The sequence below is a fragment of the Lycium barbarum genome, chromosome 6 (genome assembly GCF_019175385.1).
Source record: "Lycium barbarum isolate Lr01 chromosome 6, ASM1917538v2, whole genome shotgun sequence".
In the NCBI taxonomy this organism is placed as follows: Eukaryota; Viridiplantae; Streptophyta; class Magnoliopsida; order Solanales; family Solanaceae; genus Lycium; species Lycium barbarum.
Genome location: NC_083342.1, coordinates 111,364,883 through 111,389,167, shown reverse-complemented (window position 1 = coordinate 111,389,167; position 24,285 = coordinate 111,364,883). Strand labels below are relative to the sequence as shown.

General features: G+C 36.1%; 2 protein-coding genes across 2 annotated transcripts; one reads left to right on the top strand and one right to left on the bottom strand.

The window, feature by feature from the left end:
- The first annotated feature begins 1,708 nt into the window (after positions 1-1,708).
- LOC132645490 (putative glucose-6-phosphate 1-epimerase) lies at positions 1,709-8,069 on the top strand. The gene is made up of 9 exons (XM_060362498.1): positions 1,709-2,013; positions 2,456-2,927; positions 3,157-3,231; positions 3,619-3,675; positions 3,769-3,932; positions 4,695-4,829; positions 5,018-5,120; positions 7,038-7,137; positions 7,516-8,069. The coding sequence occupies exons 2-9, from the start codon at positions 2,817-2,819 to the stop codon at positions 7,695-7,697; spliced, it is 927 nt and encodes a 308-aa protein (XP_060218481.1). The 5' UTR covers positions 1,709-2,013; positions 2,456-2,816; the 3' UTR covers positions 7,698-8,069.
- A 126-nt stretch (positions 8,070-8,195) lies between these two features.
- Positions 8,196-14,650, bottom strand: LOC132645488 (exosome complex component RRP41 homolog). The gene is made up of 12 exons (XM_060362497.1): positions 14,463-14,650; positions 14,308-14,354; positions 13,345-13,405; positions 11,319-11,357; positions 11,161-11,228; positions 10,250-10,328; positions 10,135-10,171; positions 9,839-9,955; positions 9,640-9,725; positions 9,468-9,557; positions 9,291-9,374; positions 8,196-8,550 (listed from the first exon to the last, which is right to left on the bottom strand). The coding sequence occupies exons 1-11, from the start codon at positions 14,514-14,516 to the stop codon at positions 9,327-9,329; spliced, it is 726 nt and encodes a 241-aa protein (XP_060218480.1). The 5' UTR covers positions 14,517-14,650; the 3' UTR covers positions 8,196-8,550; positions 9,291-9,326.
- Between the last annotated feature and the right edge of the window lie 9,635 nt (positions 14,651-24,285).

Here is a 24,285-nt window from a genome sequence, read left to right as displayed (position 1 = left end):
AAATCAGGAAATATGACTTCTTCTTTTTTTGATAAATTAAGACATGGAGGACTTGAAACTAGTGCATATACAGTTTATGTTAATTAATCATGGTTAAGCAAAAAATAAAGTTAAGTAAGCATATATATAAGTAGGCGTTTGGACATAAATTGAGTAATATTTGAGGGGGAAAATGATAGTACTTGAAGTTGAGTTGAAAAAATATTTGAAAGATAGGATGTGTTTTTGGATATGTTGAAAAAAATCGTGTTATCTCAAAGGGAATGTCCGTCATTGATTTGTAAATATCTTTTTCTAATATATTTTTTTACACCTATATTATTTAGTGAATTATTTTATCTATATTTAATGCAGTCAAGTTATCCGTTACTAGCCGTTGGGAAACACCTATATATACACTATTTGGTTAACACAAATCGATATAACTTTCTCAGAAAGCTGATTTTCTTTCTTGAAATTTGTTGTTTCTATTCTCAGTTATTTTATTAGAAGAGTTTGTTGAATTTTGAGAAATATGTCTAACAATATTATTCCTTGTGTTTATGATTTTTTTGTTCAAAGATAATATTTTTGACACGCCGCAAGCTAAATCCTTTTCTCCTTAAGAATTGTTTTTACAACAGGATATGCATTTTCCTTGAAAATAATTAATCAAATAATCTTTTGAAAATATTTTTTTTAAAAAAAAAAAAATCACGTGCAAACGAGTCCCCTTAAATTAGGCCTGTGCACGAATCGGTTCGGTTTTGGCCATCATCGAGTTGAAATTTTGAATTTCGACTTTCTAAAATTCTCAACCAAACTCGATCCACTCTAGGTTCAATTCGATTCGTTTTTTATTATTTCGGTTTGGTTACACAAATTGGTTTGCTCGGTTTATTTGAAATTTAAACAAGTAACTATTTTCATTTCAGTTTTAGAGTAAATACAATAAAAAATAATGAGATCCTAAATTTGCAGCCTTATAACTAAGACATTAACCAAGAAAAAATCATAAACTTGCAAGCATAGCATATAAATAGCAAAACAAGAATTTGGCAACTTGTGCAAGCATATAAATCCGCCAACACCACATTACATATACCAAATTAATAATCCAGCATCTTGCAACTTGCAAGCAGACAAGCATAATAACTCAGTTTGCATCCTCACAAAAACCAAAAAAGAAAAAAAAAACTCTATTTGTTCAGGCGAAGATCAAAGAAAAAAAAAACATGGGTGAAGGTAATGGCCAAAAGGAAAAGATGGATCGTGAGAAGAACGCTGAAAAGATGAAAGACCAAAAGGGAAGTCAGCTTGAGGCGAACGAAGAAGGCCATGAATATCCAGTGCAAGGTGTGCATGCAGACATTCATTTGCACCACTTCTGAAGTTAAATAACTATTACTTCACTATTAAGTATTAAGCTTACATATAGTTAGACTATTAGAGTATTAGTCATATTAGTCATTAGTGACATATAAATTCGGTTTATTCGGGTCGGTTCGGTTGATAATTGAAGCCAACCGTATTCGAATCGTTAAACCGTAATATTTTACAATTACATTTGTAAATCGAAATTGAATTGTATTATCCGAATTGAATTATCCAAATTGTTTCGAATCGATTAGAAAATTTGGATTGAATCGATTTATGCACAAACCTACCTTAAATAACGTTGATTGTTCCAAGTGGAGTCCTTTCAAGTTGCTAATTGCCAACTCTCACTGTCCCCTCTCCCCACCTGAGCTCACTTAAATACACCTCAGCTCTCATGCATTTCTATAATTAATTTAACTTCTTTTTTTCCCAAGCCTCAGATGATAATTGAAAATTGAATTGTCACAGTCCAAGAAAATCCCTCCCTTTTTATTTCTAAATCTTGACCCCATTTGTACATCAATTTGTACCTCTTCCTAGCCCCCTGTCAGAAAATATAAAAAGATTCAATTTTTGCTTCACCCCATTAATTCTTAATGCAGTATTATACTTGAGCTCTTTCCAAGTTTCCATGTTTTGCCTGCTATAAGCCAGGTTTTATACCTTTATTATTCTACTATTAAGTCTTAATTGCTGTTAATTAATGCACTGTTAACTTCTTCTTCCCTAGTTGTTTGCATTACACTCCATTCCCCTCTCTGTGCATTGAATGAAGTCTAGATCTTTATGTTTTTCCTTTATTTTGTTCATATTTTCTTGCTTCCTTGAAATGGGGTTTTCTTTATTTGGAAGTTTGATGCCTCAGTTGGTAATATCTGCAAATATTAGGTACATTTTTTTTAATTTTTTTTTTTTACAAATGGTTTCTTGGTTTAATAAATCTTTTGAGAGTTTTGAAACTTGGGATTTTATCTTGTTTTGAGAATTTTGTAGCCTATGTTAGAACTAATAGAAGTTAGTTATTAAAGTAAAATTTTCCATTTTTGTATGTTTGTTACTCCATTAACTTATAAGATTTACTTTTGTTTTGTCTTAGGTAAAAATATCTCATGCCCTCACCGTGAATTTAGCTAGGATGTTGAGTACTTCTATGCAGTTGCCAGATGTCCCATTTTGTTGGTTTCTTGAGGTAGCTTGAAAAGCTGATGTTGCTAGTTGAAGTTTGATTTGCTGATAAAAGAAAGTCTGATTTGAGTAAATGTACATTGAATGTGAGAGGTTTTGATAAGGTTCAGGATAGAAAAAGCAGATTATAGAAGGCTATTTATATTTTGGGTTCACTAGATTACAAGAATCCAGGAAGGATTTTGTTTAAGATAGTCAAAAAACTCCCAATATATAGGAGCCATTTGTCCATTCATTGTTGGCAGCAGTTTTAGGGAAAAAGTGCTTTGCAAATGGGGCATTATGCAGCAGTTTGGGATCATACAGCAGCCATTGAAGTAACAAAAGATTGGAATGGGATTGATCAGGTTGTGCTTCGGAACCCTCAGGGCGCCTCTGCGCGGGTTAGATTCCGTAAACTCCTCTTACTTTAATTAGATCTAATGATTTTATGATTCTAAAAGCATCTGTTAGATCACTTATGAAGAAATGGTCTTTTAGATCTCCAATCAATTACATGGTCTTTAATGTTATTATTAAATATTAACTGCTTTTGCTTAGAATGGTATCCCCGATTAGCAGACTTTTAACCCCCACCAACCCCCATGGTTATGACAATTTCCTTTAATTCAGGTTAGCTTGCAAGGAGGACAAGTTACTTCTTGGCGGAATGAACGAGGGGAAGAGCTCCTATTCAACAGCAGTAAGGTGGGGTTTTCCATTTTACTAGCAGTTAATTCTTATGAGTAAAACTAGTATTTTGGCTAGCAATGGAGATCTAAAGATTCTAAGATTGGAGCTTTTTCTTTAAGTTCTATTTTCTTTTTAAATTTTATCAAGTTCAGTTCTTATCACTTGTCTCTGGTGTAACGGTTGGAATTAGAGGTTTCTCTAATGTTGTAGACAAGACTCAGCAAAAATGTGCAAAGTTGACTTATTAGGGTGCTTAGTCCTACAATTTCAATTTGATACATATAAGTTGCATCATCTATTTCTTACTCGCAATGTTATGCGCTTTTCAAAAGCCGTATTTGTAATTGAACAAGTGTGAAAGCTGGTTCTGTTTGTTATTCTAATTTTGCTCTTATGTTTTAGAGCATCTTCAAGTCTCCAAAAGCAACACGAGGAGGAATCTCTGTTTGCTTTCCACAGGTACCTTTGAATGTGCAATTCTATCTATCTTCTTGAATTACTTGCACTGAGTACTGTCCAAGATTTTGTATGGCTATCTAAATGATTCTGCAGTATGGAAATGGTGGTGCACTTGAGCAACTTGGATTCGCAAGAAACAAAATCTGGACCATTGAGGATGACCCTCCATCTTTAGACTCATATGACCCACAAGGAAAATCTTTCATTGACTTGCTGCTCAAACCTTCAGAAGATGATCTCAAGTTCTGGCCCCACGGGTATGGTCTTCAAACTCTAGTTGGTTTCAGTATGGAGCTTCAGATATTGAATCTAAAGCTATTCATTGTCCATATCAAAATGGAATCAAAAGCTATTATTCACCTTAAAATGCATATAGACTTTATATCTCAGAATCCTCTTTGGATTTGAAAATGATTTCACGAGAACCTGGTCATGAAATCATTTATATAAATATCTAAGCTATTCATTGTCCATATCAAAATTGAATCAGAAGCTATTATTGACCGTATCGAAATCTGCGGTTATTTTAAGTTAAATGCATATAGACTTTATATCTCAGATTCCTCTTTGGATTTGAAAGTGATTTCACGAGAACCTGGTCATGAAATCATTTATATAAATATCAAACTCTAGTTGGTTTCAGTATGGAGCTTCAGATATTGAATCTAAAGCTATTAGCTGTCCGTATCAAAATTGAATCAATAGCTATTATTGACCGTATCAAAATTTGCGATTGTTTTAACTTAAATGCATATAGACTTTAATTTCACGAGAACCTGGTCATGAAATCATTTATATAAATATCTAAAATGGAAGAACAGATTGAAGTTAGCATACTTGGATGCTTTCAGTTTCGTCAAACTCTCAAGATTGTTTTCACCATGATATCATAAATAATTCATAGATAGATATGAAAGTGAAGTACTTCCATGCTAAAAATGAAAGACAATTTTTTACTTGGTTTCTTACAGTTATAGCTTTCGAAGTTGCTAATGAGTCTCTTCATTATTACTTTCTAGTTTTGAGTTTCGTCTTCGGGTTACGCTGGCATCAGATGGAAGTTTGTCCTTGATATCTCGTATCAGAAACATCAACGGCAAACAATTCAGCTTCTCTTTTGCTTATCACACATACTTCTCTGTTTCCGACATAAGGTATGTTACTCCCTTTTTATGAGTTTATCACTTCCCAACGTCTTTGTACTTCTTTTCGGCAGAAATATTGTAGCTGTTCGAATTTCAGAGAAGAAAAAGCCATTTTGTTTTATATCGTGATTGCACAATAATTTGATGATTTCTGTTCTTTCCAATATCTTAGACTATTACATGAATCTTATCCACAGTGAAATAAGGATCGAAGGTTTAGAAACACTGGACTATCTAGACAATCTGTGCCAGAAAGAACGCTTTACAGAACAAGGAGATGCCATAACTTTTGAATCTGAGGTATATTTATCAATCAAGCTACATCATCTCAAAACTATGTGGTTATAGATGACAGATGAAATATCATGAATTTCATGGTGGCATTATTAAGATATCTTCAAGAGTGACTCTATATACAACCCTATCACAATCTTGGACCCCTTATAATGAGCCCTGAGAAAGACAAGAAGTGATCTCTTTTTGTGCTTTATGTAACCACATCAGTCGGATCAATAAGTTCCTTCAAATTCTGAAGATAGTACTCCATATCTCTGTATTCAAAATCCACATATTTAGGTGAAAGTCCCTAAATTAAATAAAAAAAATATTTACTTCCTCAGTGTATATAAGTTAAATAAACTAGATAGGCGAAGTACTATTATTTTACCTCAAGAAGAGTGGTTAAATGAGAGCCTGAACATTTCTCAATGCTTCCATCAAATCATCCCTTTCACTTATATGTTGAAGCCCTTTTGTGGCACCAAAATCCAAAATCACATCTCTTAATCTTATGACCATTGGATCCAAAAACTTGATTTTATTAATCTCACCACTCTAATGAAATGTGCTAAGACTTGGAGTATCAATAGTGACCAAACTTATGTCACTACAACGCCTAATTGAAAGAGTTCTAAACTTATTCGAACCTTTAATTATAAGTTCACCAATAAAAGAACAACCCTCTGAAGTCAAAGATTCAAGGACCACACAACTTGAAAACAACCTTTTGATAAAATAAGGTAGTACGCGAACCTTAGTTAGACTAAGATTTCAAGAGTCGTAAACCTTTTAATTTTGGCGATAGATATAAGTCACAACAGATCAATTTTAGAACATGGAGGGTTTCAACATCGATGAAACCATAATGCAGCTAATTTTAAACTTATAAGCAACCTGCATTCTGGTTTCATTGACGTTGAAACTCTCCATGTTCTAATATTGATCTGTTGTGACTTATCTGTCGCCAAAATTAAAAGGTTTACGATTCTTGAAATCTTAGTCTAACTAAAGTTCGCGTCCCACCTTATTTTATCAAAAGGTTGTTTTCAAGTTGTGTGGTTCTTGAATATTTGACTTTAGAGGGTTGTTCTTTTATTGGTGAACTTACAATTAAAGGTTCGAATAAGTTTAGAACTCTTTCGATTAGGCATTGTAGTGACATAATTTTGGTCACTATTGATACTCCAAGTCTTAGCACATTTCATTAGAGTGGTGAGATTAACAAAATCAAGTTTTTTTGATCCGATGGTCATAAGATTAAGAGATGTGATTTTGGTGCCACAAAAGGGCTTCAACATTAAGTGAAAGGGATGATTTGACGGAAGCATTGAAAAATGTTCAGGCTCTCATTTAACCATACTCTTCTTGAGGTAAAATAATAGTACTTCGCCTATTTAGTTTATTTAACTTATATACACTGAGGAAGTAAATATTTTTTTTTATTTAATTTAGGGGCTTTCCCCTAAATATGTGGATTCTGAATACAAAGATATGGAGTACTATCTTTAGAATTTGAAGGAGCTTCAATGACTTGGATTGAGCTTTGTCAACCCTTGGATATTCTTTTCTTTGTGAAGAATTGTCCCCAAATAGAGAGACTCTTTCTTGATGTAAGTATATTAATTCTGACCTTTTTAATTTGTTCTAGCTGTATTTGTTGATAACTACTTGATTTTTCTTGTCTTTGTGATTTACATCTAATTTGGTAAAGCATGATAGAAGTCCCGCTTTGCATGCATACCTCGGTATCTTAATCTGTTTGCTCCTTTTCACTTTTTTGAATCTTAACATCTTTTGTTGTTTCTGAATTTTATTTGGAAGAAGTTGAAATCCTCAGTGTTCACCTCATCTTTATTTCTACCTTTATTGATTGATCCTTCTTTCAAATGTAAGGTGTTCCTTTTATTGTAGGATTAAGAAGTATTCATTTTCTTACAGATTGACCGTATCTACCTTAGTTCTCCAAATCGCATTGCTGTTCTTGATCATGAAAGGAAACGAACATACCTGATTAGGAAGGAAGGATTGCCAGATACTGGTAAGTCTCGTGAATTTAACATGGAGGCGGAAAATGTCCTCAATTGGAAGTATCCACTAACACCCACCCGCGGTACCCTTAAGGCTATATTTTTACCATGATTTACTTTTGTATCTCGAGGCATGCACTATTCTCTTAACAGACCTGATAATATCTGTAATCTCGAGAGGGGTACTTCCTCCATTGGCAATAACTATGCAAAGAGTGTAGCATCATTACAAGGACTTCAGACATTGACAAGATATTTTGTAGTGTTATAGAAACTTTTGGTGCATTAATGCATGATGGTAGAAGTTGCCAAAGAAGCATGAAAGATCTTACCAACTCTAATTTGTATAGCTAAAACCTTTTGGCATCTATTTCTATGTCTTTTCACAGTGGTGTGGAATCCATGGGAGAAGAAAGCCAAAGCAATGGCCGATTTTGGCGACGAGGAGTATAAGCAGATGCTGTGTGTTGATGGAGCATCAATAGAGAAACCCATCACATTGAAGCAAGGAGAGGAATGGACCGGTCGTGTCGAGCTTGTGGTCGTTCCATCGAGTTTCTGTGATCTTTAATCCTTCTAAGTCTGGGCAGAAACATTTTAGTAAAGGCTCAGCAGCTTAATGAGGGACTGTAAACTCTATACTAGGTTTATGTACTTGTTAATGATGATGTAATGAGGTGTTATACATTAGTCATTAAACTGCTGTCATGAACCACCAAAGCCTGTCGATTTTTGGAATGGCTTCTTGGTATTTGTCTTTTGAAGAGTGTATTGCATTAGTATTTTCAGGTTTGTGTAACTGGCACTGTCTTGATGACTTAATGTCATTTTGGTGAGGAGAAGATCAAACTTTTCTGTGGTTTGGAGTATGCACTGCATAGCTTCATTCAATGCTGCCACTTTATATCTTTTGATTGAATTTTCTGTTTAATACTTAAATAAAGCTATTTTGCTTTAATCTAATCTGAAGATTAATTTGGCAAGTGTATTGATGTTAATCATGAAAGACCTGTACTTTCTAGTGGTCGATAAAATTCTTAATTCTGGCCATCTTCTCCGGACTCCAATACACTTCAAAATAATCCATCTTTATTAAGATACCTTAACGCGCAAAAGCCGTTTTACTTTAAAGACAAGTTAGGAACAAAGTAAACAATTGACTTCACCTATGGTCTACCATACCTGAAGTTCTTTGATACAGTTAAAAAATAACTCTTATCTTGCATATTAATCTTCAATTTTAATAAGGATCCATAAAATACACATCCTACGAGCACTGAGACATGACTAAAAAAGACATTAGGGAAGATAATTGCTCCACAGGCTCTCGCTGATTTGCACATCAAACTTTTTGATCCACCGTCTTCGAAAAGATTGCAGTAGCACAACCAGGACCCATTTTTGCTTTAAGCATCTGTAGCAAACTGGAAACAAAGATAATAAACTGGGGGTCAAAGAATCGGCATAGTATGTACCTTCTACTTTACAAGAATTAAATAGGAAAAGACAGCCTACTTTCTGAGTATTTTACCATGCAGAAAAGGTAGAAGAATTAGATTACGTAGTGATTAAAATATATAAATTGCAGTTTCTTAATTTGGCTTACAGTATTTTAGTCCTACTGGCTATTTTCATATATTACTCTAGAAACAGCACGCAGAGAAAATCTGAGACACCATTTTACTACATCAAACCGGAAAATTACCAGTTTATGCTAGAAGATGACAAGACCTTTCGTTTTCTAACATTGAAGATTTTGCTATATATTAGCTATCTCCATCGGACTAATTAAATGAACTCGATAAGACTAGCATGTATGTTGCTCTCATTGCGATATTTATTATTACTCAGGAAGTATAATAGTACAAGCTTTTCCCTACCAATCTTCAGTTACTTGTAACCAAAAAAAAGCTCATGGTACTTGACTGAATATATTTTCAATTCTAAAAACCACCCTTAAGACCCCACCCCCCACCCCGGGGGCAAAAAGGAAAGAAGAGATCAAATATGTCTTTTTCTTCTAATTCTTTGAGAATAATATGGAAGAAACCAGCAATAGACTGTCACAAATTTTCTTTGCTTCTCATTTTCCTAGAAGAAAACATTAGCAATGTTGACCAAAAAAGTTCAATGCATTAAATAATCAGGAAGAGGATGATCTTACCAAAAATTCAATAAAAGTTCCTCAGACTTTTAAGAGCTATACACCTCGGCGAATCTCCAATGTCTTGGTATTTTCCAACAATATCTGAAAAAGAGAAACAGGAGATGCTGATAGTAGAAAATTTTGCGGAAACAATTATTTGAAGTTGGGAAGAAGGCAATGAGTTGTCAGTCTTACTTCCCGGATGTAGCTTTCCACTGCTTTGCAGCCTTCAACTGCTAATTGCATGACATTTTCAAAAATATCCATTGGTAGTTTAGCATCCATCTGCACCACAGATGGTTATTCATTGATTCAACGGGACAAAACCCTTATTTCAATCGTTACTGCCATGAAGGAGTTAACAAACCTGCAGAAGGGTCACTTTGTCCAACTTAGGTAAAATTCCTACAGTGACATCAGCGCCTCCAGCACTGTCTTCCAAGTAGTTTAGATCTGTTTAACAAGTAATCTCATCTAGATCAGTCACATATTAATACTGGAAAAGAATGATATCAGTTCGAAATAAGGAACCAGAAAATCAGTTAAAATTTTCAGAATTAATTTACCAAGAAGAGGCGTGCTATTCAGGTATCCAGCACTGCACGATGTGACAAGATCACGCATGGGAATCCCAGCGTCAGCTAGTGCCAGTGTAGCAGCATTTATGCATGCTGATCTTGTACCTAAATAATGCACTAAACTTAGTTAAACTGTGCTTCTAGAGGAAAAATAGAATAGAAGAGCTGCAATAGATGGGCTGCATGCAGCGCCAGGCAGCTATTATATATTCTAAATATATATTCTGCTTGGTTATGGAGGAATATAATAGAAGAATAGAACACTAAATCACTATTCTGCTTACCCCCATCTGCTTGGAGAACTTGGACATAAATGTCTATCTGAAAATAAAAAAATTGTAAATGGAGGTCAGACTCCATGACTTATTCAAGTTAAAAATATTAAGTGGACCTCGGAACCTGAGAGCGAGGCATCAGGTGCGTCAATATGCAAGCTTCCATTGTCTGGCGAATAACAAGAGATATCTCTGTGGACCTCCTACAAATGGGAAACAAAGCTATCATCAAAATGACATCATGTAACCAGAAGTCACACGGATTGAATACTTTTTCTTAGTTAATTGTGGTAATCATAGATTGAATAATTTTTCATAGTAATTGCAGGTAATCATAGATGATAAACTATGAAGTGATGAACTAAGATCAGTGATTCATGAACTGTGTCAACTAGTTAGCTTTGTTTCAAGATAATTTTTACATTGTCTGTGGAAAATTTGTTATTTGCCGCCTTATGCAGGCTTACTATAAAAGGTTATTCTTTGGGCAGTACCTGTACTCCTAGAATTTTGCTTACTTTTCTACTTCAGACTAGAGTTACTATCCTAGTATCCTAGCAGCACCTTTCATGGCTGGACCAGTGAACGGTCCCAAAGTCTTCCATTTGGTTATAGAATATCTTTATTTAATAACAAAGAAATCCCCGAGGACTAATGGCGCAAGGTTTAAAATCGGCGGAAGGCAGCCCCTCTACCCTTCTCAACTTAAATACTAGGCTTGTGTCTGTGGCAGGGTTTGAACCTGCGACAAGCGCCAAACCCACACATCACTAGCTATGCTCTTATGAATTACCACTAGACCAAAACCCCGGGCCTATAGCATACTTTTCCTTATCCATCCAATTACAATTAATGCTCTATCATGCCTTCCATCTCTTGAACCACTATTCGCTTCAGCCCAGAGCTGGGAAAACCACCACCAGTTCTGTAGTATATTGTCCATTGAATTTTGAAGCACGCATGCAGATGTTTTTTTGATCATCGCATTGGTGAAAACACATAAAAAGCAGGACTGAGAAGATAAAATGGAATCACCTGTCACCCTTTGTTTTTCTCCGGCGATCACCAGTGCTGAAATTAGCCATGCCATACTCGCATCGTACCTAAAAGAGTGCCAAGGGAAAGATCATATCATCTCACTTTTAAGGTGATCCAGCTTGCACTCTAAGAATTCATCATGAAAGGTAATTTACCAGGGCCTGGTCATTCATCTGTTGGCTCCTGTTCTGAACCTGAATAATGAAATTAACAATTGAGACATTTGAATAAACCTTTTATATAGGGCAAAACTAAGACTAACACTGTTATCATTGATCAAAGTGGTAGTGATTAGATATTCTTTGTAAATGTGCATGTACACCAGCTTACGAATATCTATCCATTTTTTTTATTTTTATTTTTTTGATAATACATCTAGACAATTTGCATCTCAGTGTGATACTCTCTTTGACTTCAAAAATAAAAGCATCAACTGTAAATTTTCCCAGCTTTTCCTTATTGGATGTTCAAGGCACTGAGCACCTAAGGAAAACAAAGCAGTAATTTGATTGTCTATATAGCTAAACATCCAGTATCCTTAGGAGCTTTCTTCCGCAAAAACTGGACTGGATGGCATCTTTTATGATTGAGCTTAATGCTGTTCAAGCAGTATGTTGCGATGATGCAACCATACTACACTCAACATGTCTAGGATCCTTAAATTCGACTTGAACTCCCGAGGACACTATTCTTTTTCAGCAACAACAGAAGTTTTGGTGACAGTTATAACTTTGACACACTAGCACATAAAGATATTAATTTGTGTGCAATGGTAAAGGCATCTTTTACAGAATTTCTCCCGCTTTTTCTAATCCTTGATAAACACATTTGTACATAACACTTTCTATGTTGAAGACTACTTGGCATTTAGACATAACAAGTATGTGTTTCAAACTTTTAAGTCTCTGTGATAAAGCTTATTGCCTAGTTATTGTATCTGCTCTTTTCATTCAATAAACTCAATACCGCAGGGCCAGCAGACACGAAGAAAACAAATCAAATAAATTATGGAGAAGATGCCTGAAGGCAAGCATAAATTTGCAGTTGCACTTCGCAAATTGACAAAGCATTCAAAACGGCCGAAGTGCCGAAGTCTCTTACAATAGCAGTATCTTATTTCCTTTTTTCCCTGGTAGGCTAAAAACCTTTTATCAGCGAGCATTGACTCAAAAACAAAAATAATAACAACAACAACATACCCAGTGTATCTGGGAGGGTGGGGCATAAGAAGACAAAAACACTATGACTGAAATTTCTCTATAAAATCCATATTCTTACACACATGTTAGCCAATTAAATTTAATAAAATGTTTATTATCACAATCATTCCCAAGCTACTCAGTTGACTTCGGATAAGAGTCATGTATAACCTTAAAGATAAAGCTATGATTAGCACATTTAGGTCTTCTATAATCTATAACCATGCCATTCTCTCGACAACTGAAAGTACTCATGTGACAAGTGATAACTGCAGAAAATGACAAGAAAAAGAGCCTAAGACATGATTCCACCTAATAGAAAAAAAAAACATATGCGCAGAAAAAGATTCGCAGAAAACCTTAATAATTAAATAGAAGTCCCTATTATTGAAGATTTGCATTATCAGGAAACTTAGAAGACAAGCCCGAGTCCTAAGTACTAGGAAAAGGAAACTGGATAGACACTCTTGAGCAGCATATCTTTTTCAAAAACAAGTTTTACCCTTAGTTCATTTCATTCTAATTATTTGGTTCAAGTTCAAAAGTACACATACAGACTACTGAGTATATTGTTGGCTCAATGATCAGTTCTTGGTTAACTCCGCTAATATCTTTTATTGGGAGTTGCCCTAGCCATTCGCATGCCTATCAATAACCATTTGACAAGGTTTCTTAGAGAACTTACTGCAAAAGACTAAACTACAACCAGGCCATGCCTTTATCCACATAATTTTTTTATATTCCCTTTCCGCCACCCCACATCTCAAAAGTTAAGTTCTTGTTTTACCAAGCCACATTCCCTCCACCGTGAAGACAATGTCACAAACTGCTATTTTACATGATCAACTTCCCTCCTTTATTTTTCAGTTCAAAGACCATAACCATAGCTTCTCCTTTTCAATAATGCAAACAAACAGCAATTCTATTTGATTCATAATCCAAAAAGAGCCAAATCAGCAGATTGAGTGTGATGTGAATTTACCTCCCTAGGACCATAAACTGCAGCAATGACTTTGGTATTACCCATTTCAAAAGAAGCGGAACTGCAAATAATTGAAGTAAACAAACTCAGTTTCAGGTTCAAAATGATGCGGGCTGTAGCAGTCAACACGCTAGCAATCAAAGGCATATCCAAAAGATAGAGTCAGTTGACTCAGGAAAAAAACTTATCCATATTTGCACCAAACCAATTTAATTTAACTCAAAGAAAAAGTAGTTATAAATTTACATATAAATTAGCTACATTGAAGTTCTGAAAACTTTTATTCAGAATACAATGTCATGTATCTAATGCTCTTGATGCAAAAACAGGTGTAAACCTCTCTATAATGACATTCAACTATAACAGGCAAGCTATATTTGGAACTTTTTCATGTTATGCTATATTATATGTTCTCTATAACAGCATTTTGCTATAGCAACCAAAAAATATTGGGACAAAAGACGCCGTTATAGAGAAGTTCAAATGTATATAAACTTCCTGGAGGTTTTTTTTTTTTTTGCATATGTTTACATGATTCCAATTCGTCGCAGTTTTGCTCTATAGTTTATTGTCCTTTCATTCCTGCTACTATATGTTGCTTCTTGTACTTCGATTATCTTATTTATCTGTGGTAGCTATTGCTCTTTTTTTTTCTGACCGCTTTATCATGGCTTTTTCACTTTCATTAGTTTCATTTTCATACTGCTTTGAACTGCTTGTCCTGATCTGACCTTTTTTCATCAAAAACTCTTGAGCCAAAGGTCTTTCAGAAACAGCCTCCCTACCTTTCCGAGGGGTAAGGTCTGCGTACACTTTACACTCCATGGACCCCATATTGTGGGATTTCACTGGGTATGTTGTTGTTGTTGTTTACATGATTCCAATGAAAAAACAGTGGTATATTGAACTTACTGCAGGGCAATACAATAATGGAGGTAGAAAGAAGAGAGTTAGTGGGGTTACCCATCAGCTCTTGACACAACCCCTATTTCAGCACGAAGTTGTCTCATCTGAAAGTAAGATGGCCAGGTATAAGACGAGTCAAAACAATAACACAATGAAGTTAACATGAAATTAAGTGATGAGATAGAAGTGTAGGTGTAAAGAGAGAAACAAACCTCCATGGGACGGCGACCATCTAAACGAAGACCTTCGGGATTGACGTACTCCATCTTTGATACCAAACACCAATTCACAGGACAGCGATCTGGGAGATTAGGGAGTGTGCCAACGTCCTGAGGTTTTAGAGCAGCCTAATCAGGGTTTTCACATTTTCTATTTTAGCATCCTTTTATTTCATTACTAGAAAATTTGCCTGCGCTTTGCGGCCATATATGATTTCATTAAAGTTGCAATTGATTTTTTTTTCCTAATATTTGAACATTAATATTTTAAAAAAATTAAAATGTTGAGAATATTTTTCTTTGATATATTTGTGTGTACATAAAAAGTATGAATTCTTCGATCACGGCATAATATACACCTGAATGCCTTCCGCAAATTTATGAAATTAAATTTTCATAATGTTCAAAATAAAACAAAAACAAATAATATAATGTAAGGCATATATAAAAAATCTAAAACAAATTTATAAGGAAAAATGCTTGTAAAATTTTGGGACTACTATTCGTAAAAGGCAACATTTTGAAACTTGGAGACCACTATTCTGAGAGGTTATGTCTAATCATTATTTTTACTAATTAATTTATACAATATAAAAAATGAGATAAAAGACAAAAATTTGAGAATAAAGATAAATAGGTTTGTTGGCTTTAAAGGCATGCCGCATCAACGGGCCTATGCCCTGCTTTATATATTTATATAGATATAGGTTTGCTTTTTCTTAATTCAAACAGTAGAGAACTTTATCATACTTTCCTGTACATGCCAATTAAAATTGTCAGTTTTCCTCCTTGAGTCTCCTTGCCAAATTATCACCTTGAGTCTCCTTGCAAAATTGTCATTCTTCTGCAAAATCACGAAAATAATCTTATATTTTCTTTTTGCTGGTTAGCTTCTCTTATCATTGCTATAAATAATTTAAAAAATTTGAAGATGAAAAAATAATAATCGAGTGACACCATACATGCACAGTGGATGAAATTGTAGAAGATGCACAACCATATGCCCAAAAGTAGAAGCCAGAGTACTATTAAAATTCAAAACATAAGTTAGAGCCCGTTTGGATTGGCTTATAAGTTGCTTATAAGCTGTTTTCAGCTTTTTTGAGTGTTTGGCTGACCAGCTTAAAGTCATTTTGTGGTTAAAATAAGCTCAAAAAAATAATTGGCCCCTCACGCGCCGTGCGTCCACATGCTTCAGCAGCGCGCGCCGAACACAGGCCCCAGCGCACGACATCAGATGCCGCGCGCTGCTGCCCATGCCAGCGTCGCAAGGCATTTGACTTAGCTTATCTAAAGCAGCTTTTAAGCTGAAAACAGCTTATAAGCCAAAAAAAAATAAGTTAGACTACCCCAACTTATTTTTTTTAGCTTATAAGCTGTTTGGAGCTTATAGGCATAAGCCCATCCAAACAGGCTCTTAGTGATAATAAGTAGGGTATATAGAGGAATAAACTCTATGTTGATATCTAAGTAATGCAAAAGGAAATGACAACATAAAGCAACAAAGGCAAAGAAACTCTTTTATAGTGAAAGTAATGGGCAGTTGAAACGGATAAACTTAGAAGTTTACCATTGATTTTTAATGGAGAAAGCTGTGGGTATAGGAATAAGTGTGAATTAATTCAGCAATAACCAAGGAGAGAGAAAAATTGAATTTGACACTTTAAAAGGTAATGTTTCAGTAACTAAGGTCTAAGGAGAGAAGGGAGTAATTTTTTTATTTTTTTTAAAGGAAACGTTTCAGTAACAATTAAGGGGAGAGAGAGAATAAAATTTTGAGACTACTATTCATAAAAGGCAACGTTTTGAAAGACAACTATTCAGAGAGGTTATGTCTAATCATTATTTTTACTAATTAATTTATATAATATAATAATGAGATAAAAGGCAAAATTTTGAGAATAAAGATAAATAGGTTTGCTGGCTTTAGAGGCATGCCATATCAGCGGGCCTATGCCCGGCTTTATTTATTTATATAGATTTTTGGTAAATTCATTCTTTATTACAAGGAAAAGGGTCAAAAAAATACTCCTTCCGACATTAAATTTTTTAAATATATCCTTATCTTAACTGAAATCCCAAATCATCCAAAATAATCCGATTTTATTTTTAAACCCGATCCAACTACATAAAAAAAAAAATCATATGCGACCAATTTGTTCCCAAGTCCTACATCTGGAGCCACTAGGCACAGGAGCGGGTAACCCATATGGTTTTTTATTTAGTTATACATATATAACGCAGTAATTTATTGTGTTATTCTGACATAACACAGTATTTTACTGCGCTATTCTGTCACCCATTGACATAACGCGGTTAATTCATGCGTTATGTAACACTTTGCACTTAATTTGATTTGACGTAACACTGCAAGACACACTAATTGCATGCATGTGTTGGTTGAATATTCAAACTTCAAACCTTATTAATACAAATTTTATATGAAAGAAATTTTTTTAAGTTTCATCCAACTTTTACATTTTGTACTCCTTCTAAATTAGTCAAAAAATGGAAGATGTTCCAAAAATTAGAGTTTCTTTATTCTGGGGCAGAGAAATTATATTCGAAGAAAATAATTTGCGTTATGATTCTCCCCCAAAATACCATGTTAAGTTTCCACTTGACTTAAAATTCTCAAAACTACTCCAAGCCTTGTATAATAGACTACAAGTTAGTAGGAGTGATTTTGATTTAAATATAATTGGAAGATATCCAATGTCATTTACGCTGCAAGGTGTAACTAGTTATGGCAGTGGTACATTCAAGACGATGGTTCTTTGACGGATTATTTGAATGCGCCTTATGATTATAGAGAATGCACAACTTTAAACGTCCTTAAAATGTACATAGAGAAGGTCCCCATTAATCGACTTGAATTCATGGCTAGGGCTCCTCGGGAAGCCCGAAATAAACCTCGTCGGGAGGCCCCGTCTAGAATTCAGGCCGAAGTCACTCAAGTGAAGCCTACTTATGAACACAATTACCCTGACATGAGTACTTATGAAGGCATTTTGACGAGACAAATGCCTCTGGATATTTTAAGTCAGCAATTTGATGGCAGTGGTAAATATTCATTATTTACATTATTATTATTATGTGTAGTGGCACTTAAATGCTACTAATGATATTGATTATATTTTTAAGGGCTATACACCTGATATGGATCATATCGGACAATCCTCTCAATCGGGGTGGATGAATCAGTTTGGAACATCCTCAGCCTATCCAACTACTCAAAACGATGGTCCTTCCTCAAGTTTCGGTGTTGTTGATTACTGTCGGCACGTCTATTTTTTTTAACATCGATAGTATTATTTGATGTGTAGTAGTTAAAATACTCTACTTTCTTATGTAGGGAGAATGAGGTGGTTGCACCAAATTATAGGCAAAGACCTGCTATGGATGGTCCGAATTATCCGAATTATATAGTGACATCATCGAGTGATAGTGAGGAAATACATAATGCGGAGGAAAGTGAAGATGAAGAAAGTGAGGATGAGGTTTAGGTTGGAACTAATCCTTAATATCAACTAGAACTGTTGCAAGACATGATGAACAGTCCGGCACACCAGGAAGAACTGAATTAGCAGCACCTATTTGAACAGCAAGAGTCGACCCTGGTTCAGCCGCAAAGCCAATTTCAACAGCAAGAGTCGACCCGGTTCAGTGGCATTCCGATGGGATCCCCTGTCTTGATCATCTTCAAGATTACCCAGATGCCTTTGTCTTTACTAGGGATGATGATCATATTCGGCGAAGTTTGTGGAAAGAGCCAGTGGATCTTGTAAACAAAAAGCTTGTATTGAAAAAGACATGATTTTCAACTCGAAAAAATCATTGCGAAGGGTTGTTAAGATTTATTGCATCCAGGCGATGAGGGAGTTCAAAGTTGATGATTCCACATGAAAACTTTGGCGATTGGTCTTCAAGCGAAAATATCAAGGTTGCGAATGAATGCTCCGTGGTAAGGAGACTGCTGATAAGATGTGGACTATTTCAAAGTTCTACACAAAGCACACTTGTGATATGGATGACCTCAAAGATGATCATCGCAATCTAGATACCAATATGATTGCTCATGTGTTAGTTGGCGATATTGAAAAAAGCCCAAGGTATCCCCTTCGCCTAAGTTTATTTTAATTTTGATGTTAATACGATGTTCCTCGTTGCTATATGCTGATATTTCAACTTATTCAGGTTCCCTATTAAAGATTGTATTACAGCCGTCTTGAAAGTATATCGCAAAACCGTTAGTAGGCGGAAGGCGTATCTTGGGCCTGGGAGTGCACATGAGATAGTCTACGGCAATTGGGAGGGCTCTTTCAAGAAGTTTCCAAGATATATGGCGGCTCTACAACACTTCAATCCTGGTACTGTTGTTGAATGGAAGCTCAAATCGAAGCCTGGTGTGCCCGGTAATATTTTTGAGTTTGTGTTTTGGGCATTCAATCCATGCATTGATGATTTTGCTCATTGTCGACCTGTAATATCAATAGATGGAACACATGTGTACGGGGTATACGACATAAAGCTGCTAATTGCAGTTGGAATGGATGCAAATGGAGCTATATTCCCTATAGCTTTTGCAATTGCAGCTAATGAGAGCATTAGTACGTGAGGTATGTTTTTGGACCACTTGAGGCAACGCGTTATTAAGGATCGCACGGGAATATGTGTTATATCAGATAGAAATGTTGGCGTATTGCACAATATGTTTAATTTGTAGGGGTGGCAGCCACCCTTTGCCTACCATCGTTATTGTTTGAGGCATTTGTAGGCAAACTTGCAAAAGGCATATCGAAGCCCAGCACTTTGCAATTGGATGTGGGCGGCTGCAACAGAGCATCAGAAGAAGAAGTTTCACCTGCAGATGGATATTATTAGGCGGGCGGATGAGGAAGCCTTCCACTAGTTGAATGGAATTGATAAAGACAAATGGACATTACACTAGGATGAAGGTAGACGATGGGGTATGCTGACAACAAACAACTCTGAGTCATTCAATGGCTTGTTGAAATCTGCACAGGGACTACCCGTCACCGCAATGGTGAGAATGACTTTTAAGCAGCTTGTGGAACGGTTCGTCAATAGATCAAAAGAGGCCAAAGCATTTGCGGCAGAAGGTCTAAGATGGATGCCAAAACCATCAAAAGTGTTCGAGTACCATAAATTTAAGGCTCAACAACACGACCGGATGGAGTACAACTATGCAGAGCGCATATTTGAACTCACAACAAGTGTGCACCAAGGTAAAGGAGGTAACGTCCACACAATTTGTGAGATTCCAAAAACATGCACATGTGGCAAGTGGCAATCATATCATATGCCATGTTCCCATGCTAGAGCTTTATTGCAATGGGAAAGAACGCCTCCCCCTATATGGCTGAGGAATATACCGTTCAAAATTATGCAAAAATGTATGCTGGAAGGTTCTACCCACTTGGTAGTGAGAATTATTGGCCATCGGATCCATTTTCAATGGTTGCAAATAAAACATTTATCCGTAAATTCAAAAAGAAAGCATACTCCTGTATTCATAATGAAATGAATGTTCCACCAGGGAGATACACTTGAAAATGCTCATTTTGCAATTATGTTGGTCAAGATAAGCTGTCACGACCCAACCAGAGGGTCATGACGGGCACCCGATGCTAACCCACCCGGGCACCTCTTTCCGTACATTCACATTTATATCTAGGTGAGCCACATAGCTTAGTCATAATTTCTATCCATCATACATGCTAATCTCATTGGGCAACAATACATTTATATCATCATCGACACAATGCCCATATCCATGTACACTAGCCGACGAGGCTATCAAAACGATATACAAAATATAAGCCGGCAAGGCTACAAGACATCTAATCATACACAACTGCCTACGAGCCTCTAAGAAGAGTACGTCACATCATATAGGCGGGACAGAATCCCGCCGTGCCCATGTATGTACACAAAGAATAATACCAAAAGCTGTAACTCCGGATAAAATGGAGCTCCTCTATGTAGTCCCTGAATAAGAAGCTATGGATCAAGCCTGTCTCCCTGGCCACCTGCGGGTATGACGCAGCGTCCACAAAAAAAAGGACGTCAATACGAATAATGTACTGAGTATGTAAAGCATAATTAACATCATAATAGGAGCATAAGAGATAGCCTGAGAAACAACATAAGGTGGGAGAATCGGGAGATAGTAGAGCCATCATCATAAATACTTACTTGTCTTTCATAGGGACCTTCCATTTCTAATGCGTGCTTGTGTACATACACGTATACATATACATATATCCATATCCGTATCTGTATTCGTATCCGTATTCATATGCATTTTCATATCCATATTCATAACCATAGTTCATAACTATATTCATAACCATAACATACCCGACCATGAAGGTTCGGTGATTCATGTACCCGGCCATGATAGTGCTCGGTGCAATACATACCTAGCCCTACCAAGGCTCAATGTTAACCGTACCCAACTGCAGTGGTGTGCATGCAATAAATATCATACCCGACCATATAAGCTCAGTGTTATATAATAGTCATACATAGACATGTATACATAAGAACCCATAAGTATCGTTCACATCATTACCATCAACGTTTTTGTTACGTCTATCCTTGGAGGATCAACTATCATATAAGGGATGCAATAGAATCCTGCACATATCGGGAATCACAAGCTTTGGTAATCTTAGAGATAGAGTCATTTGGAAGACATTATGGAATTCATGAAAGGATACGTATATCAAGGGAACCATGCCTTAATGAAAGAAAGGTTAGCCTTACATACCTCTTCGACTTCTTAACTATTTAGCGTTCACCGTTGAAGCTTGAATAATCTACATTTAGAAGGATTCATACCATGGTTAAACCTTAATGACACTATTAAATTCAAACTAGAATAACTCGAGTTACGGACCGTCCTTTTGCTCCAAGTTGTCCGTTTTTCAGCAATTCTCATCATTTTCGTTCCTTAGTCAACCAACCCTACAAAACATCAAAATAACATAAGAAACGATGTAAAAACACTTAAAAACAAGCAACACTTTTAGTGAAAAGACATAAAATGTGCCGAAATTCACGGCGCACCAACACCTTCAACTTAAGTTTTTTCTTGTCCTCAAGCAACTACAACAAGACTCACTACTAACACACGACATCTAGCAAACTAAGAATGCCTACGGCGGTTTTGGCATGTATTTCTAGCACAGACTCTTCAATCTAAGAAAAATATTGGGCTCTTATCCACGTCCTATTTGTGACACAAGACACACATTTTAGAACAATTGCAATTCACTATGCAACCTCAATTAATGACACAATCATAGTATGGGAGTCTCTATGCGCATGAACTTCAACTTCCGAAAAGTCAATTAATTCGCAATCTACAATCCTTACGCCCTCACATAGACCAAAGAATGTCCCAACACACATATTTACAAAATAAATAGGACAAGAGACTAAAGAGACAGAAGGACACTCACACTCACAAAGAAATTTGCATACCATACTTGCACATACCATAGGCTTGCCTTTATTTTCAACGCCTTCAACTTTGAACAGTTCGATTGTGATCACATTAGGACTTTTGCGGCTTGTAACGTTGGCTTAGGGACAGGTAGGATAAATATTTGGATAGTGGTGACTCATCCTCCTTGACACTACATTTTGACTTCATTCACCTTTTTTTTTTTCCTTTTATTGTTGACCCTACAGCTCCGGCGTGGATTTATTTAGGACTTATATATATATATATATATATATATATATATATATATATATATATATATATATATATATATATATATATATATATACATACATACATACATACATACATATATATATATATAATTTATATCTATTCTAACCACACCGAATCATTCTCCGCAATACTCACGATCACCCCCAACAGGCTTTTGGCCTCATTTTCCGCATCTTTCACTTATCACCCCCAACTTAGGCTTTTAGCCTCATTTTCCGCATCTTTCGCTTATCACCCTCAACTTAGGCTTTTAGCCTCTTTTGTCATTCTTTAGTGTAAAGGAGGGACTTGGTGCCAAATGGGTTTATTCACAGAAAGGATGGAGGTTAGTTAACGACTAATCAAAGAAAAAGTCTATAGGCTCAAAATGGGAGACTAGGGATCATTTTCTGTACAGGCTAGGCTCATTTATGATAAACAGGCTGTGGAGTCAGTACAAAGAAGGCCTAAGATCACTTTACAATCAAACTCTCCTTAGAATTCACGCACGACCAACCGGGCAAGTTCTAGATTACAAGCATCATACACAAATGGAAATTAGGAACTCACAACACAATGGCATAAGGATTGTTTTAATACTCTGACTTGACTTCCGTTTGAAGATTTCACACACATGGACACCCTTTATTGCAATTTCATTAAAAGAACCATAGATGTCAATATCAACAACCCATTATTGATGTACAATACTGTAACACCCCGTACCTTTAACTTAAACTTTGATCATGATCCTAGACTTATAAAATCAGATAAAGAATGTGGGAATTAAAATTTTTCCGTTCAGTTGTGATATGGTGGTTTACGCCCATGAACAGTGGTCGTATTTCAGTTTACTGGCCGTAAACCAAGTCGTGAACTGAAACCAAGAATTTCTGAACATTCTGGAATTTGACATTTAGGTCATAAGGTTAAATACGGACCGTATTTCACTTTACGGCTCGTATTTCAAACCGTATTTGGAATTTGGGAAAACTTCCTTGATGAAAGTTGTAGATCTTTGAAATACCTTTCCAACGGTATCTTACGGGGGTCAAACGAACATCTGTGAGGACTGGTAATCAGGGAAACAATGGTGCTTCTAAATCATCGCGTGGCGGACGAGCCACCAGGGTCACTAACCATACCACTGCTGGGGTCAAGAACGGTAATTCCTTGGTTGGGTTTGTCGAGCAACAAGAGAATTGGAAGGGAGAAGAGCGGCTAGACAGGGAACAAAGTAAGAAGGCTCGATCTGTGGGTGGTTTCACTGGTTCGTATGATGGAGGGCAACGAAAAGGAAATTATGCACCTCAATAGTTTGGTTCTCAGTCTAATATAGGCATTCCATCTGGTGGACAAGGTCAGAGGAACAATGATCAGAACAGATATTCGCAAGGTAGTAACCGACAAACATTTAGATGGGAGGATCGTGTTTGTCACCATTGTGGGATTAGGGGTCATATCAAGAAATATTGTAGGAAGTGGATTCGTGAAATGGCTAACTCTTCAGGCCAAAGGAATAATCCGTCTGATGGTAATGCTAACAACACCCCTAATGCTCGTGGTAATAGGGCTGGTAAAACGGTTTCTAACACCGCTAATAGGGGACAAGCTCGACTTTATAGTTTGATTCGTAGGGATACGGCAGAAGATCCTGAAGCCGGGGCCACAGGTATTCTTACTATATGTTCTTTTGAAGCGTATTAGCTGATCAATTCGAGTTCGACTCTTTCTTATATAACTCAAAATCTTGCCCTTGATTTTGTGTGGAAGTCGAACAATGGTTGACACCTTTTTCTATGAATACCCCTGCGTGCTTGTTATCGCTTTTATAATGTATAGAGACTGTGTCATTGTAGTTAAGGGCTGTGAGATTACTTTTAATGTGTTTGAATTAGAAATGATGAACTGTGATGTGATTTTTGGGGATGGACTAGCTTTCCGAGTTTTATGAAACTCTGGATTGTCAATCAGAAATGGTTAGGCTTGAATTTGCTGATGGACCCGTTATAGAGTGAAAAAGTGATATTGTTAAAAATTCAGAGTAGACTTATGTCGTATCTTAAG